The 17,487-nt window shown below is 24.6% G+C and overlaps 3 protein-coding genes across 3 annotated transcripts in view; all 3 read left to right on the plus strand.

Moving 5' to 3' along the window:
* Window positions 1-502, plus strand: part of LOC105619729 — a 31,087-nt gene extending 30,585 nt beyond the window's left edge. Inside the window, exons 2-3 of the mRNA XM_012201248.1 lie at window positions 175-291; window positions 349-502. Of these exons, the coding sequence (XP_012056638.1) occupies window positions 175-291; window positions 349-502 (271 nt within the window). The remainder of the gene's footprint in view (window positions 1-174; window positions 292-348) is intronic.
* Window positions 503-1,529: 1,027 nt separating this feature from the next.
* LOC105619608 lies at window positions 1,530-2,052 on the plus strand. The gene is made up of 3 exons (XM_012201127.1): window positions 1,530-1,627; window positions 1,797-1,929; window positions 2,002-2,052. Exons 1-3 carry the CDS (start codon window positions 1,563-1,565, stop codon window positions 2,050-2,052), a joined length of 249 nt encoding a protein of 82 aa, XP_012056517.1. The 5' UTR covers window positions 1,530-1,562.
* A 7,594-nt stretch (window positions 2,053-9,646) lies between these two features.
* LOC105619730 overlaps window positions 9,647-17,487 on the plus strand; it is a 40,851-nt gene continuing 33,010 nt past the window's right edge. Inside the window, exon 1 of the mRNA XM_012201249.1 lies at window positions 9,647-9,738. Coding sequence (XP_012056639.1) covers window positions 9,647-9,738 — 92 coding nt within the window. The remainder of the gene's footprint in view (window positions 9,739-17,487) is intronic.

Below are 17,487 nucleotides of genomic sequence, written 5' to 3' on the forward strand. Positions count from 1 at the left end.
AATATTATATATTGCATCGATTATAATGTTGGGAACAGGTACAATGCTCATTACATATATTGAGCATATTTGTGGAATATTTAAAATTGCTAGGTATGAATGTAGACATAGAAGCATAATAATTTTATTATATAAAATTAATAATTAATTAATATAAAAAAAACATATACGTAGCTATCGCATTAAGCATGCAGTGAATACCTATGTTCCACAAAATATTACGATAAAAAATAAAACTTTAATGATTGAAGATATAATTTGTGCAATAGACATTCATCGTCAAGCTATGAAGTATGTATCTGTGTTTTTTACACCGTGCGATACATTTACTAATATTTTGTTTTTAAGAATGACGAAGCATTTCATGACCACATTCGAAATAATGATGTCTTGTATCACAGGATGTTTAGTAGTTTGTTTTAGTTTTAATTTGTTTCAAGTAAGTTTACAGTTTCACGTAATAATATATGAAGATTGCATTGAAATTGTTATTTATTATTAATACTGTAATTTTATATAAATAATTTTTTATAAATATATGTATATTTAAAAGCAACAAATCAATATCACATATAAATCTTAAACAAAACCGCTAAATAATACGTATTAATATTATAAATGATGAATTCATAACATATATACATATATTTGTAAATGCCATAAGAAGAAAAATAACGTAAAACATTCGATTATAAAATATAGTAACATTGTAGGTACACATCATTAATGCAAATAGAATGTTTATTGTCAAACATAATAAAAAATATCACAAATCAATTGTAGACAGCATCGTTTGCCGACAGTTCGTTTGTGAACAAAAGTTGTCTACAACTCAATTGCCTATATTCCACTTGCACTTTTGTGCACAAGTATTGTAAAAGTTTCAGAGACAAAGTCACATTTGGCTACATGTATTATTGTCTATAATGATTGCTTATAGATATTACCTATTGCTTACAATTCAATTGTCCATATATACTACTCTCTGTTTTAAAAACACAAATTTTGTTTTAAATCATTTTTTGCTTTAAAATATAAACTTTCTGCTTTAAAAATACAAATTATTTTTTTAATGTAATTTAAACTTAATTTTATATATATTTTTGAGCAAAAATGCTTGTAGGCAATCGATCTGTAGGCAATAATACGTGTAAGTGAATTTAATTTCGTCTCTGAAATTTTTATTTGTGCGCAAAAGTGCTTATAGTTAATCGAGCTGTAGATAATAATTTATGTAGACAATAATACATGTAGGCAATAATATAATATCTGTAAATGTGACTTCATTTCTGAAATTTTGTGCACAAAAGTGCATATGAGCAGTTAAGAGCAAAAAAATCTTAGTTGTAGTAATAAGTAAAATTTGTTATATTATATAACTATCAATTTATAACTTGCACGTTATAGATTGATAGTTAGAACATAGATACATGTGTAGAAGTTTGATATTTACTGTGTAAAATGTTTCTTAGCTTTTCCAGATAGCATCATCTGAAAACAATAAAAACAATGTCAGTGAATTTTTATTACCATTTTTATTTGCGTCTACAAGCATCTTATATATGTTTATAGCCCACTATGTTGGACAGAATATAATCGACCATAATAATCACGTATTTGTTACTGCGTAAGAAAAATATTCTTGTTTGGCAATATGTGCAATTGTTGCTTTTTGTTACAACAATACAAACAGAAATTGATCTACGACACTTAAATTAGAATATATGCCAAAATTAATTAATTAAGAATTCCAATCTTAAGTAAGCGATCTGCTATCTCTATATTCAATTCTGTAGGTACAACGTTCAGTGGTATAAAACCCCATTACATATACAAAGAATGATACTATTTCTGCTGCAAAGAAGAACCAAGAAATTTTCATTAAATCTCGGTGGGATATTTGATGCATCCATAGAGGGTTTTGCCACGGTAATAGTTTGTGGGATATTTCAGTTTCCATTTACATATAGCTACAATAAAGAAGTATGTTTATAATTACAGCTAATAAAGGCCTCCGTATCTTATTTTACAGTCATGCATTCTACACGATAACAAAATAAATATTTATTAATTTATTATTGTCTTAATAAAACTGTAGTTAATGAAAAATGATGATAATTACGATTAGAAAATTATATAGATTTATTTTTTTACTATAGAGTATAAATTAGGGTTGCCACAGAAAATGAATTTTAAAATTCCTTAACTTTTCCAGGTTTTCCAGATGAAAACAGAAAATTTTCCATGAGTAATATAAAATTTTAACATTTAGACTCACGGATTGTAGGAAAGCTAGTCTATATTAAAAACAATGCAAAAAAAGCTTAGTAGCATAATACAATTTTGCAAATTCAAACTCCAGCAAAAAATAAATTAATTTTGGAACAAAAGAATACAGTTATGACAAAAAAGAGGGAACAAATAAAATACCGAATGAAATATAATTTTAGGTATTAAAATCGTTTAAAATGCACAAATTTTGAATATATTTCATTGTAAACGTAATATATAATTTAAAAAGTTATATATACTTATTTGGAATAGGAATAGTTTCAAGAAATTGTGAGCAAATTTCGAAATTCCAGATTTTTTTTACATTTTCCCTTGACTTTTCCCGATTTCCATGACCAATTTCAATTTCCCTGACTTTTCCCGATTTTCTCGATTTTCCAGGTCTATGGCAACCCTGACATATATTTTTCTGTTTAGAAAAAGATAAAGGTTAATTAAATTAAAATAGTGATATTGTTTTTATAGTGTATACATGCACATTGTGAAACTTTGCTTTACAGTCAATGAAATCCCATATGATATCGCGCAATTATGGACTTTCTTTGTTTACAATGCGTATTATATAATCGAGATCCTCTTTTTTTTTGTACTAACTATAGTCCAAATATAAACAACGTATATTTATATATTTTATATTTAAATAAGACTTTTTGCATGCAGAATTTATAATATAATGCATGAAATATTCTTTAAATTAATATATTTAATTTCAATATTTATACATATATTTATGACTCTATTAATAAATAACACATGCTAAAAAATTAAATAAAAAAAAAATAAAAGAAAAAGGTATTGTTAATATTGGATACATATGTATTCAATACGACTCATATATACATAATCTTTTGAAACCTTCACTATTTATTAAAATATATAAAAATGTTTCATGTTTTTTTTAATGTTCATAATAATTTTTCAAATTTAGACTCGATGAAAAATTAAAAAAAATTACTTAAGGTTATAATATAGAGTCTGATTATCTTAATATAAATTGTGACAATCTTACACTGTCTAGCTGCATAAACTGTAATGATATAAAGTGATTGATGCAGACAAAGACATATATTTTTTTCGTTTTTAAAAGAAAATATTGCATATTATACACTTTTCCTTAATTGCAATTAAGAATTTATAACAAATATACAGATTATAACATATTAATGTACATCTATGTATTATCATTACATATCAATGTAAATAGAGATCTCAGTAGTCTAAAGGCTTAAGACTCTCGCATGGAAGACAAGAGATCTGGATTTGACTTCTGGCTAAAGTAATATTTTTCACAATAAATTTATTTACAGTTTTTCAGTATATTAACATGTTTCTAATAGGATGCCGGATTAAGCATCCAATTATTAAATTGCTTGTCAATTTAATTTGTGATATTACTATAGTAATTTAATCGTTTATAAGTTCATTCGAAAATTTGGGGCGCAGTTCGAATAACTACATATTTAGTATATCTATAAATTTACATAGAAATTATTTAAAAGTAGATATCTAAAATAGCTTCAACTATTATAAGCATTAAAAATGGAATATTTTAAAGTAAGAAAATATTTTTCCTGCAAAATAATTATTCCTTTGATTCAAATTTAATTCTTTATAACTCAGTAATTTCTTTTAACATATACAGAAATTTTTCTGCTGAGACAAGAAAAATCAAGATATTGATAGTTGAAATTTGTACAAAATACTGAAATGAATATAAGCATGAATATGAATATAATTGTTACAATATATTATAGCGAATGTTTATATACTTTATATGATCAGTAAATAAAAAATCTTTTGAATTATATCGCTGAATTTATTATCGACGTATAAAAATTATTACACTTAATTAATTATATTTATATCAATACAAATAATTTTGTATATAAATTCAAATATTTTTTTTTAATAATAGAAAATTAAAAAATTAAGAAATAAAAAGGAAAAAGAATTATAGAATGAATAGTTTAATTATAGACAATAATTATAGACAACAAACTTAGAAATCAACATTTGCCACTTGCTTGTTCAAAATATTAATTTTGTCCAACGCAGTCTTAAAATGTAATAATGTTATGTATTAATGCTGACATTTTCAAATTATGAATTTCAGATAGATCTGAAATTCGATAGCGAAAGAATTAAAGTAAAGGAACATTCTATCGAAGTGTATCGCGTGAGTGCAGAAACCAGAATGAAATTCTAGAGATGAAAGAGAGAAAATACGCTTGCGTGACAAATATAATATGTTATTTTCATGAGAAAATAACATCTGTTAAATTACCTGTTAAATTACCTGTAGTATAAATCAATAACATAAATATCAGTAATTTGATGAAAGAATACGTTAAATTTAACACTGTTAGATCTCACATAGCAAATTTTTACAGAACCAATCATTACAAATTGTGAAATTTACGGCAAAATTTATATTAGAAAACATAAGGATGTAAAATATTTAAGTAAAATAATGAAAAAATGGAATAAGCATACTTTTTACAACATCTTCAGTCTTCACAGAAATACTTTGATGCTCGAAGAGAAAATGATACATCCAGAAACTCAGTATAATAATCTCAATAAAATCCTATTGCTTGCTATTGGTTTATGGCCTTATCAACAATCCAAATTTACTCAATTTCAGTTTATTTTCTTCTGTACTGTTTTATCAGCAGGTATTATATTTCAGGTATAAAATAATATAATATTATTATATGTATAATATAAATTACTGCGTGACAATTTTTCACTTCAATTGTTTATATCAATTCATATTATGCATTTAATTTAATTTTTATATAAAAAATGAGAAATTACAAAGTACTCGCTTTAGAGGTGCAAATTGTTGGTTCACAATTGTATGTATAAGCATTTATTTGTATGTAACCGTTAATACATGCATTATTTAAGAAATAATCTATCGCATTTTTTAAAGTCATATTTATATATGAAATTGTGTAAAACTAACTTTTGCAGTTGACACCATTAATTATATTAAAATGTACTTTAGACCTTGTAATAAAGGTGTTGTCTTCCGTATCTCTCTTCATATTGTGCATGATACAATATAATGCATTCTATCTTAACATTGAAATTGTAAGTTCATAACTTACTAAATATCCGTTAAATAGAATTAACTTGTCAATAAAAAAATTTTTATTGCATAAAGTGTTTTTGATATATACGAAGAGAGTATAGAAAATTAATAAAATAATAGGTGAAGAATTTATTGGCCGAACTTCGATATATATTCAATGAGTTAAAGGATAAAAATGAAATTGCAATTATATACAAATATAGTTGCATTGCTAAACGTTACACGATTACGCTTACAAGTAAGATAATGTTTATTATGATGATATTTTGTAATACTTTCAATTGGTAAATGTTCAAAAGTGGTTTTCTAAAAATCACGGTTTCTTTTTTAGTAATGGACAAAACTAGTTATAAAAGTACATGCGTGCCATGTTTTAAGAGAAGGCTTGTGGTTTTTGTAGAAAAATTTATTTAAAAGATGAATAAGATATTTCATTTTTTATTGAAATATTAATATAAAGCTTCTTTATATTAATTTTTTTTGTTTTCTAAATTATTATACTTGCCATGAGATTGAAATAAAACGGTCATCAAGATTGTTGATCAAGACTGAAAAAATGTATGGACATTTCACTCCCCCCTCTATCCCTCTTAAGAGGTGTTCAATTTTCCACGCAAACCGAGTTTCACCATCCTTCCTGCAAAGGGGGCGCACGCAAAACAAAATCTACCTGAATGAAAAGTTGTGTATTAGCAGGAAATTCATTTCACGTGGAAAGTAATGGCGGAGGGATGGGGGGGGGGGTTGGATGGACTTCGTTTGCATAGGGTCACACTAAAATGACCGTTATAAACATTTAAAGTGTATAGATGTTAAAGAATTTTTGTTCATTCTATTTGAAATAGAATTTTTTCAAAACACAAGAACCCTCTTAAAACATTGAACACATAACAAACATTGTCTTTTTATAACTATAATATAATTTTGTTCATTACTGAGAAAAAGAAACGATTTTTGGTGAAACATCATAACATTTACCCTTTCATACAAACATTTACATATGATTTATTATATAAATCTGTTAAAGCATTTGTTACTCTCTAAATCCATTGGAGTGAGATTTCACTCCGGGAAATTTAGAGAACATGTATGTGCATCTGCGAGGAATGACCAATGTGTTTAATAAATTAAATAAAATTTAAAATAGTTAGCAATTTTACGATAAAATCTTATTCTATTAAAAAAGTTTTTATAATAACGTATATGTAAAATAACACAGCTATCATTTTTGTTGTAAAATCCAAGATAAGAATTATTTCGTAACACATGTACATGCGTACAATATACATAGAAACAATTTTAGATATTAAAAATTTAAATAATTTTTTTTACTTCTTTTTAGTATTTGGAGTTTGTGGAATATTTATTATTATTGTAATTCAAATTTGGTCATTTATAGCTGATGTTAATACAATGAACACATCTCAATCACATCATTTACTCATTATGTCAGAGTATTTTATTGATCAAGAAAAGTATTTCTATTGGATACTATTGCATATGTACGGAGAATTATGCGTTGCAACAGCTATAATGTTAGCAACAGGTTCAATGTTCGTCTCATATCTTCTGCATACCTGTGGAATGTTTAGAATTGCTAGGTAAGAATGTAGACATAGAGAAAAGAAATGAGCACTTGTTATATCCTTTTAATCATCAGATTAGTTATTTTTATACATACAATTTATTTAACAAATTTTTGTGGAAGTTTGTTTTTAACTAAAAAGTTATATCTTTAATTACTACATAATTACAATTATTACACAATTACAATATTTATACAGTTATCGTATCAACCATGCAGTAAATATTAATACCATACAAAATATTACGTTAAAAAATAAGGTTTTCATGACCAAGAGCATAATTTGTGCTATAGACATTCATCGTCAAGCTATGAAGTTTGTATTAATATCAACATACAATATTCATGCAAATATATGTTAAGATTCCTGATCATCACGAAAAAATGTAAATGTCGTAAAAAATACATAATACTTAGTAAAAATATTTTTCAACAAAACAATGTTTGTATTTGATAAGGTAAATTTGTAATATATACTGAAAATTCTTCTTTTATTTTGAAATAAAATCATATTTAAATGTCTGAAGGCTCAAAAATACAAAATATAAATAATAGGGCATACAGCCACAACGATAGATGTTGAAACGAAAGTCAGTATATTTAAAATTATCATATTAAAACGTTTCGGTCAAGATTTGACCATCAATCATTGATGGTCTCATTTTTTTTTATATGATAATTTTAAATATATGATTTTTGTTTTAATATCTATCCCTATTATTTATGTTTAGAATCATATTTATCTCAGTTTGATAACTCATATAGTTTATTTTGTTGTTTATATAAGCATAATTTAATTTCAAATATAAGTTGTTATTATAATAGTGTCATTTAAAATAGCTCATTATTTGTTGATTTAATAAAAAAATATTTTTTATAAAAGTAGAATGATTTCAAGGGATACGTATTCTGATATTGTATTTCTTCTAGGTGCCAAAACATATAAAAGTCTCCTCCACTTTTTTAAATGAAATTATATAATTTTTTTATATAATATAATTTCTCTAATTATTCTGTATATTATATAAAAAATTATATAATTTCATTTTAAAGAAGTGGAAATAATCTTCACATCTTTTTAGCATCTAAAAGGATAATAACGTAATATATTCTTCTCGAAATTGCTTCACTTTCATATAAACATTTTTTTTATTAAATCAACAATTAATGAGTTATTTTAAGCAGCATTTTTAGAGACACCTTGTATATAGTTATTTATTATCACATAAAGGAAGAGTTGTTGATATATTTTACAAATTCAATCAATGATTGCAAATTATATTAAAAAGAATGTATTGACATTTTAATGTAATTTGCAAAAAATTTTTTTATGTATTTTTTTCGTTTCTAATATCACAATACAAGATGGCTGCAGTGAAGGAATAATAATATTTTTATCATTTCTAAATAATATATTTATTATTTATAAAGGTTGTCCAAGCATTTAGTGTCCTCATTCGAGATAACGCTGCTTTGTTTCACTGGAGGAGTAGTTGTTTTCTTTACTCTCAATTTGTATCGAGTAAGTTTCCGGTTTCGTGTAATAATGTATGAGATTTGGATAAAAATAATATATTAATAATTCTGAATACATATAAGAATCAATAAATCAATACAACAGTTATCAATCTTCAACTCTCTAAATTTCTTGAAGTGAAATTTGATTCCAAATAAATGAAAATATTATCATTATTGAAAGAATGAAAATATTTGCACTCTTGAATAAAAATGGCAGATTTTCATTCTTTTTTAGAGTAAAACTTTAATCTTTTGGAATAAGATTCATTCCAAAAAAGGAGTGAGATTTCTCTCCTTTTGATTAAATCTCATTCCAAAAGAATGAAATATTATTCTAAAAAAGAAATAAAATCTGCTACTCTTTAAGAGTGCAAATATTTTCATTCTTTTTCAATAGTATATTTTCATTCTTTTGGAATGAGATTTCACTCTAAGAAATTTCGAGAGAACGAAAGCTAGTAAATGATATATAAATCATTATATATGTATACATATGTAGATATAATGAAAAGAATAATAATTCAAAAATGTATTCTAAGTGTTATAAAATGTAATAATACTGCACTGTATCTCAGTATTCATTGTAACAGTGAGTTTGCAGATAAGTTTGTTACCTTATTTTAGTTCTGTATATACAGAGTATTCCAAAATATTTCGTGCGCGAGTAGAGCGGCATAACTGAGTCGAGAAGTCCTTTACCATTTCGTAATAGTTAACAAGATATCAATTACTAAAAATCGCCAAATATTGATTCTTTCACTAATGTTTTTGACGGTTATTCTGAGACATCATGTAGAATTGTTTATTATCATTATATTTATTTATCTGACTTATTTATAAAAAAAAATATAATTTTTTTTTAATAAATCTTTGTTATACACAAAACTTTATTAATATTTATATATATATATATATATATATATATATATCTATTTATACACATGCATATATATTATACATATCTATTTCTATATCAATTAATCTCATAATCTTAGCTGTAGCAATAAGCAAAGCTTGTATATTATTCATAAGATAGTAATTACAACACGTATACATATGCACATATAACATTAGTAATTTCTATGAAAAACGTTTGTTAGTTTTTTCAGATAGCAACATCTATAAGTAATTTCAATGAATTTTTTCTACTGATTATGTTTATGTCTGTAAGCATTATATATATGTTTCTAGCCAATTACATGGGACAGATTATAATAGACCACAATAATCACGTGTTTCTTACTGCGTAAGAATAATATTTTTATAAGAAATTATATATAAACATCCTCTTTTTAGTGGATTCCTTACGAAAAAATATATTCTTGGTGATCTGAAATAACACTCAAATTTGAGGGTTAATTCTCAAGTTGGAAGTTAATACTCAATTAGGTGTTATTTTGTTATTCACCAAGAGTGTATTTTTTCATAATTGCATATACAACAATAAATGTAGAATCTCCTGCATTTCAAATTAGTATATAGGGAGGCTATAAAGTATTCTGAAAGATTTTACGGAATAATTCTTCACACAAATTCAGGACGAAAACTTTATATGACCATAAACTTTATATATCCGATACGACTTAGTTTCAAAAATATGGAATGTTTAAGTAGAAGGAAAATTTTGCTTTTCAAAAATTTCGAATATCATTTGGACTATTTTGATGAAACTTTAAACATATATACATAAAGTTTTATCATAAAGTTTTGATAATAACTTAAGTGATATTATCAAAACTTAAAAAAAAAACAAAATTTTTCCTTCATCTTTAATATCCTACTTTTGAAAGTAAGCTATTTCGGACATATGATCACATAAAATTTTCATCTTGAATTTGTATGAAGAATCATCTCTCAAAATTTTTTAATTAATATCCATCCTGTGCCGATACGTAATAAAAAATTCCTGTCTTGAATTAGCAATCTGTTATCTACATATATGTATTCAATTCCGTAGGTACAATGTTCAATGGTATAGAACACCATTACATGTACAAAAAATAATATTATTCTTATTGCAAAGGGACACCAAGAAGTTTACTTTAAACATCGGTGGAATAATTGAAGGATCCGTAGAGCACTTTGCCTCGGTAATATGAGAAAAATTATTTTAATAATACACATACATAACAGAATTATAAATTTAAATAATATACATATATAGATAAAATAAAAGAAAATGTTTTCATTTGCAGCTAGTAAAGGCCTCAGTATCTTATTTTACTGTAATATATTCTACGCGATAACCAAATCAATATTAATTCATGATTCATGATCATTAATGGAAATATAATAAATGAAAAAATAATGATATATTAAAATAATCATTTCTTTGATTCAAATTTAATTCTTTCAATTCTTAGCAATTTTTTAAAATAATAGATATTTCTTTACTAAAAAGAAGAATAATTTTATTTTGTTAATCTTGATTTAAACATTTTTAGTTCAAATCAAGATATGTGTATATATTTCAAGTTTCTAAAATTTATTGAAATCAGTTCTAAGTTAAAAAAATAAAAGTTAAGTTAAAAAGTTAATTTTAATTTAACTTAGTTACATTTAGACTCTTAATTTTTTAACTTTATTTAATTACATTTTATTTCGTAACTATTAATTTTTATTTAATTCTTTGAAGTTAAGTCTCAAACATAATAGCGACAATAGCTTATGTAACTTAAAATAAGATGAAAATTGCAAAAGTCAGCAAATTTACTAATTGACTAATGAAATTATAAATATGACAATGAAATTATAAATATTCTAGTAAATTTGCCCACTTTTGTAATTTTCATCTTCAAATTACATAATCGATCCCCAGATTTCAATCTGTTTCTGTCAGAAACCATGTATTTCGATGTATCTATTGTAGTTTCTGATAGATTGAAATATATTATTTTTTTATTACTATCACTATTCTCTCGTATTATGTCCGAAGCTTTAATCATATCACAGGCCAGTATTCATATATCGAATAAACAATATATATAAACAAAACATGTAAATAAAATATAGAGTATTTTCTAAATGAAATATATATTTATTTTTTCCGTTATTTGTAAGACCCTGGAATCATGAATTTAAAAAATATAAAAAAACAAATTAATTTAACTTTTAACTTTTTAATTACTTTCTTTTATTAACTTAACTTTTAATTCAATTAATTTCATTATAAATTGTTAAATTTTCTTAATTATTATAAGTTAAATTTTCAAAGTTAACTTTAACTTAACTTAGTTAAAAAAAAAGTTAACTTATCTAATTCTAGTTGAAATCAATACTTGCAATTAATAATCGCAACTTAATTATATAAATGGTATTATATAAATGGCTCATGTTTATATATTTTACATCAATTATAAATAAGATTTTTTACGCTATTAATAATAGAACATTAAAAAATACAAGAAATATAAAAAAAAATATTATCAATATAATGTATAGTTTAATTATAGACAATAAACTTATAGATCAACATTCAACACTTGTTTGCTGAAAATATTAATTGCAACGATTAAACGCAATTTTAAAATTTAATAACGTTATATATTAATATAATGCTATTATTTTCAAATTATGTATTTTATTAGATAACTCACGGTATCGAAAAAATTAAAGTAAAGAAATACTCTCTCGAAGTGTATCCTGTGAGTGCGTAAACTAAAATGAAGTTCCGGCGCTGGGAAAAAGAAAGTGCGCCTGCGTGCAAAATAATGTATTTTCATGAGAAAAAAACATCTGTTGAATTATTGTTCGTTACCGATGGTGTTAAATCAATAACATAAATATTCGTAATTTCCTAAGAGAGGAAGTTAAATTCGACGCCATTGCATCTCACACAGCTTTTACACTAAACTTTTACACTATCATTATAAATTATGGAATTTACATTTAAGTGAAATTGGATCAGAAGAAATGAGATGAAATATTTAGCCAACTAGAAAAAAATGGAATACGCATACTCTCATTGATGTCTTCAGTTTTCTCAGTAAAACGTAAACGCTCATAGAGAAAATGATACGTCCCGAAATTCAGTATAATAATCTCAATAAAGTTCTATTGCTTGCTGTTGGTTTATGGCCTTATCAACAATCCAAATTTACTCAATTTCAGTTTATTTTCTTCTGTACTATTTTGTCAGCAGGTATTATATTTCAGGTACAAAATTATATAAAATTATATAATATAAATTGCTGTGTATAATGATAATATTTCATTTCAATTTATTTATATCAATCCATATTATGCAATCAATTTTTATGTCAAATAAAGAAACTACAAAGTATTCGCTATAGAGATGCAAATTGTTGATTACAATTGTATATATTTGATTACAATTGTATATATAATATATATAATATATAATATATATATACAAATAAATATATATTTATATATATTTTAATTGTATATATAAGCATTTATTTTTATTATTGTAACGCATGTTAATACATGTCTTTTTGAGAAATTATTGCATTTTTTAAACTCATCTTTATATATGAAATTGTAAAAGTAATTTTTTGCAGTTGACACCATTAATAATACTAAATTGTACTTTAGACCTTGTAATAAAGGTGATGTCTTCCGTATCTTTCTTCATAATGTGCATAATAAAATATAACGCATTCCATCTTAATATTGAAATTGTAAGTTGGTAGCTTATCAAGTGTATACAGGGTGATTCAGATCAACTGCACAGAATGGTACATACATATTCCTCATGAAAAGTGAATCGAAAATCAATCAATAGCAAAATGTTGCAGTATCAATAGTTTTTAAATAGTGAGCCTTAGAAGATGTTCAACATTTTTATTAAAAATATTAATCGACAGATAAACCAAAACTTTTTTCTGTTACAAACAACATTAGAAAAAATTAATTTAAGAATACTGCAGTAAATGTTAATACAAAGATTTCACAAAACTTTGCAATACTCATTCGGTATCGTGCCGTTTAACGATATCCATCAAAGCATTCGTGCAGTTGGCTGCTTAATTGCACTGCTCCTGACGACGCGAATTTCATGCCCTATGGTTAGACATTTTCTAAGGCTCAGCGTTTCAAAACTATTGATACCACAATACTTTGCTATTGACATTTTCGACTTACTTTTTGATGAGGAATATATATGCCGTCCCGTGCGATTGATTTGGGTCATCCCTGTATATTAAATAGAATTAACTTGTGTATCAAATACATTTTTATAGCACAAAGTATTTATGATATATGCAAAGATATATACAATAGACATAATACAATAGATACAATAAATACAATAAAAAGATATATACAATAGAAAATTGATAAAATGACAGGTGAAGAATTTATTGAAAGAGCTTCGATATATACTCGATGATTTAAAGGATAAAAATGAAATTGCTATTATATATAAATATAATTGCATTGCCAAACGTTACACTGTTACGCTTTTGAGTAAGACAATATTTATTAATTTTGTAATTATATTTTCAGTTAAATATTTAAACTTTAAACATACATAGAATTTAATATTTAATATTTAAAATATATATAGAAAATGATATTAGGTTTTATCAGTAAATTTTATCGTATTTCTTTATAAAAACATTTACATATGATTTATTATATGAATGTATTAAATTAAAATATTTGTCATGATGTGCATCTATAATGAATTCATATGTATTTAATAATCAAATAAAATATAAAAAATAATTATCAATTTTACAATAAAGTCTTATTCCAAAAAATTTTTAAAACAAAGAATATGTAAAATAAAATAGCTATTAATTTTGTAGTAAAATTCGATTTCATATTCAATAAAAAAATTAAAAATTATTTATTATAATTTGTGCATACAATATATATAAATGTATATTGAGAAAAAAATATTCTTAATTTTAATAAATATTTAGTTCACTACCAACTTAATAAGTAAATATTTGTTCAATAAAAAAAATGATTGTTAAATCAAATTAACATTTCTTGTATCAAATACATATATCTTTATATTTAATAAATATTTAATTGGCGGTATTCAACTAAATATTTATTAAAATTGATTATATTTTTTTTCAGTGTACACATATACGCACGCACGCACGCACGCACGCACGCACGCACGCAAGCACGCACGCACGCACGCACGCACGCAAGCACGCACGCACGCAAGCACGCACGCACGCAGCACGCGCACACACACACACACACACACACACACACACACACACACATACAATGATTTTATATACTAAGAATTTCAATAACAAATTCGTTTTTCTTTTTTAGTTTTTGGAATTTGTGGATTGTTTATTACTATTATAACTCAAATTTGGTCATTTATAGCTGTTAATATATCAATGAACATGTCTCAACCACATCATTTATTCATTCTGACAGAGTATTTTGTTAATCAAGAAAAGTATTTCTATTGGATGCTATTGCATATGTACGGAGTATTATGCGTTGGAATGACTATAATGATAGCAACAGGTACAATGCTCATCTCATATCTTCAACATACTTGTGGAATGTTTAAAATTGCTAGGTAGGAATATAGATGAATGAGAGGAATGAACAGTTTTTGTAACAGTTCGATTATTATATTAGTTATTTTATATTAGTTATTTTATATTATTAGTTATTATTAGTTATTTTTATACATACAGTATATTAAAAAAATTTTTGTGGAGATTTTGCTTTTAAAAAATTGTATCTTTAATAAGTTGCTATATAATTAGAATCCAATATTTACAGTTATCGTATTAAACATGCAATAAATATTAATACCAAAAATATTACGTCAGAAGATAAAGTTTTCATGATCAAGAGTATAATTTGTGCTATAGATATTCATCGTCAAGCTATGAAGTTCGTATTTACATCAATAGTATTTATACAATATATGTACCACAATAACCACTTAATGCTGATTCTGCATTAGTAATGCCGTAGTGTCGTAAGCGTTGTAAGCATTATCATCCAATTAGAATGGCAATATTTTGACATTGATTGAACAACAATTCTTGCAACGCTATGATGAGATTAATATAGAATCAGTTTTAGGCTTCTGATCACTCACTACGGATATTTGGATTGACGCAAAAGAGAGAAAATACATAATAAAAATTCTTGTAAAAAATATATAGAAATTTTGTTCAATAAAACAATATTTGCATTTGATAGAGTACACTTGTAAAATATACTGAAAAGTCTCCTTTTCGAAATATAATCAAATCATATTTATCTCAATTCGATATGTGTCATATATAGCTTGTTTGATTAGACGTAATTTAATTTGAAATATTATATAGTTATTTCGAACACAAGGGAAGTTTTCGGTATATTTTATGATCTACTCTAATGATTGCAAGTGTTGTTGTAAAGAAGTACTCACATTTTAATATACTTTGCAAAAATTTCCTTTATATATTTTTTTCGCTTCTGACATCACAATTCAAGATGATTACAGTGAGTAAGCAGGAGCTTTAATGATATTTTTATTATTTTTTAAATAATGTATTTATAATGTGTTTATGAAGGTTATCCAAGCAGTTAGTGTCCATATTCGAAATAATGATACTTTCTTTCACTGTAGGAGTAGTTGTTTGCTTTAGCCTCAATTTGTATCAAGTAAGTTTCCAGTTTCGTATAACAATATATAAGAATTTCATGAAAAGTATATATTATTATTATTATTTGTTATATCTAAATACGATCTAAAATATGATAAGAATCTTTAAATCAAAATATCATACTTATAAATCTTCAATAAAAGTCAATAAGTGATAGTGAGAAATGACAAACATTGTACATATCTGTAGATGAAAACAATAATAATAATAATAATACAAAAATGTATTCTATTATAGAATACAGTAACGTTGCATGTACATTTATATGCTAATCTGCTGAAGTTTTATTATTAAATTTAATATAAATTATTGCAAATCTATGTTTCGGAACAATCTTTATATAGAATAAGAGTGGTGGGTTCAGAGTGAATACGCATGATTATATAATATCTCAGTATATATAGATATAAGTAAGATTCAGCTAACATCATTATGTTATGGAAATTCAATCAATATGTATTGTAAAAAATTTATTATTATATATGTATTATAATTAAATTTGATTACCTCGGACAATTAAAGATATTTTATATTTTTAAAAAATATAAGTTAACTTCAATAATTATTATTATAATTCTTTTTATTTTCAGAATTTAAACATTTTATTGTCAATAAAAAATTTCTCACACTTTTATTATTAGTTAAAAGATACTAAATTATACTAAAATTTGAGAATACTTATTTTCCTTCTTTTTTAATTGTTTTTTGATATACATATGTACATATGCGTACAGCAAGACATGATATGAGCAAAACACTATTTTCTCAAAAGAGTTTATTAAATAAAAATTTCTTCGTTTTTAAAACCCTTTGTTATGGATGCGGTGAAAATTTTGAGAATGATTACAATGTATATGAAATTTGTAATCAGTGATGGCATGAGGTTTCCAATTATGAAGAAGGAATATGTGACATCATTAAATTTTGAGTTAAATATTTCTCCAGACATCATGCGTACCTATTTTTATTGCTAAAATTCCTATCAGATATTTGTTCCTAATATACATTTTTCTGTATTATAGATAATTCTACACACATATACACACATATATATATATATAAAATTATCTATTATCAATATAATCATTATACTTACAAGATATCTGACTTGTTTTTTAAAAAAGTAAGATTTTTGTTCAGTCAAAAATGCGTACTCTTATTCGTCTTTTCCCTATTTGTACAAAAACAAAATGTACGTATTAATGTTTGCGTATAGTTAACATTTTATAGCAATTTTATATATGTATATTCATTTCTATATCAATTAATCCTGCAATTAACTGTAATAATAAACAAAACTTACTAACTTAACCTATTCATAAGTTAGCATTTATAACGTGTGTGTGTGTGTGTGTGTGTGTGTGTGTGTGTGTGTGTGTGTGTGT

This window comes from Atta cephalotes (assembly GCF_000143395.1).
Source record: "Atta cephalotes unplaced genomic scaffold scaffold00022, whole genome shotgun sequence".
Taxonomy (NCBI): domain Eukaryota; kingdom Metazoa; phylum Arthropoda; class Insecta; order Hymenoptera; family Formicidae; genus Atta; species Atta cephalotes.

Excerpts from the sequence above, each read along its gene's own strand:
- LOC105619608 (XM_012201127.1), top strand. The coding sequence starts at position 1,563 with ATGTTTATAGCCCACTATGTTGGACAGAATATAATCGACCATAATAAT. Across the intron at positions 1,628-1,796 it reads AATCACGTATTTGTTACTGC|GTACAACGTTCAGTGGTATA; the intron begins GTAAGAAAAATA and ends TCAATTCTGTAG. Across the intron at positions 1,930-2,001 it reads CCATAGAGGGTTTTGCCACG|CTAATAAAGGCCTCCGTATC; the intron begins GTAATAGTTTGT and ends TTATAATTACAG.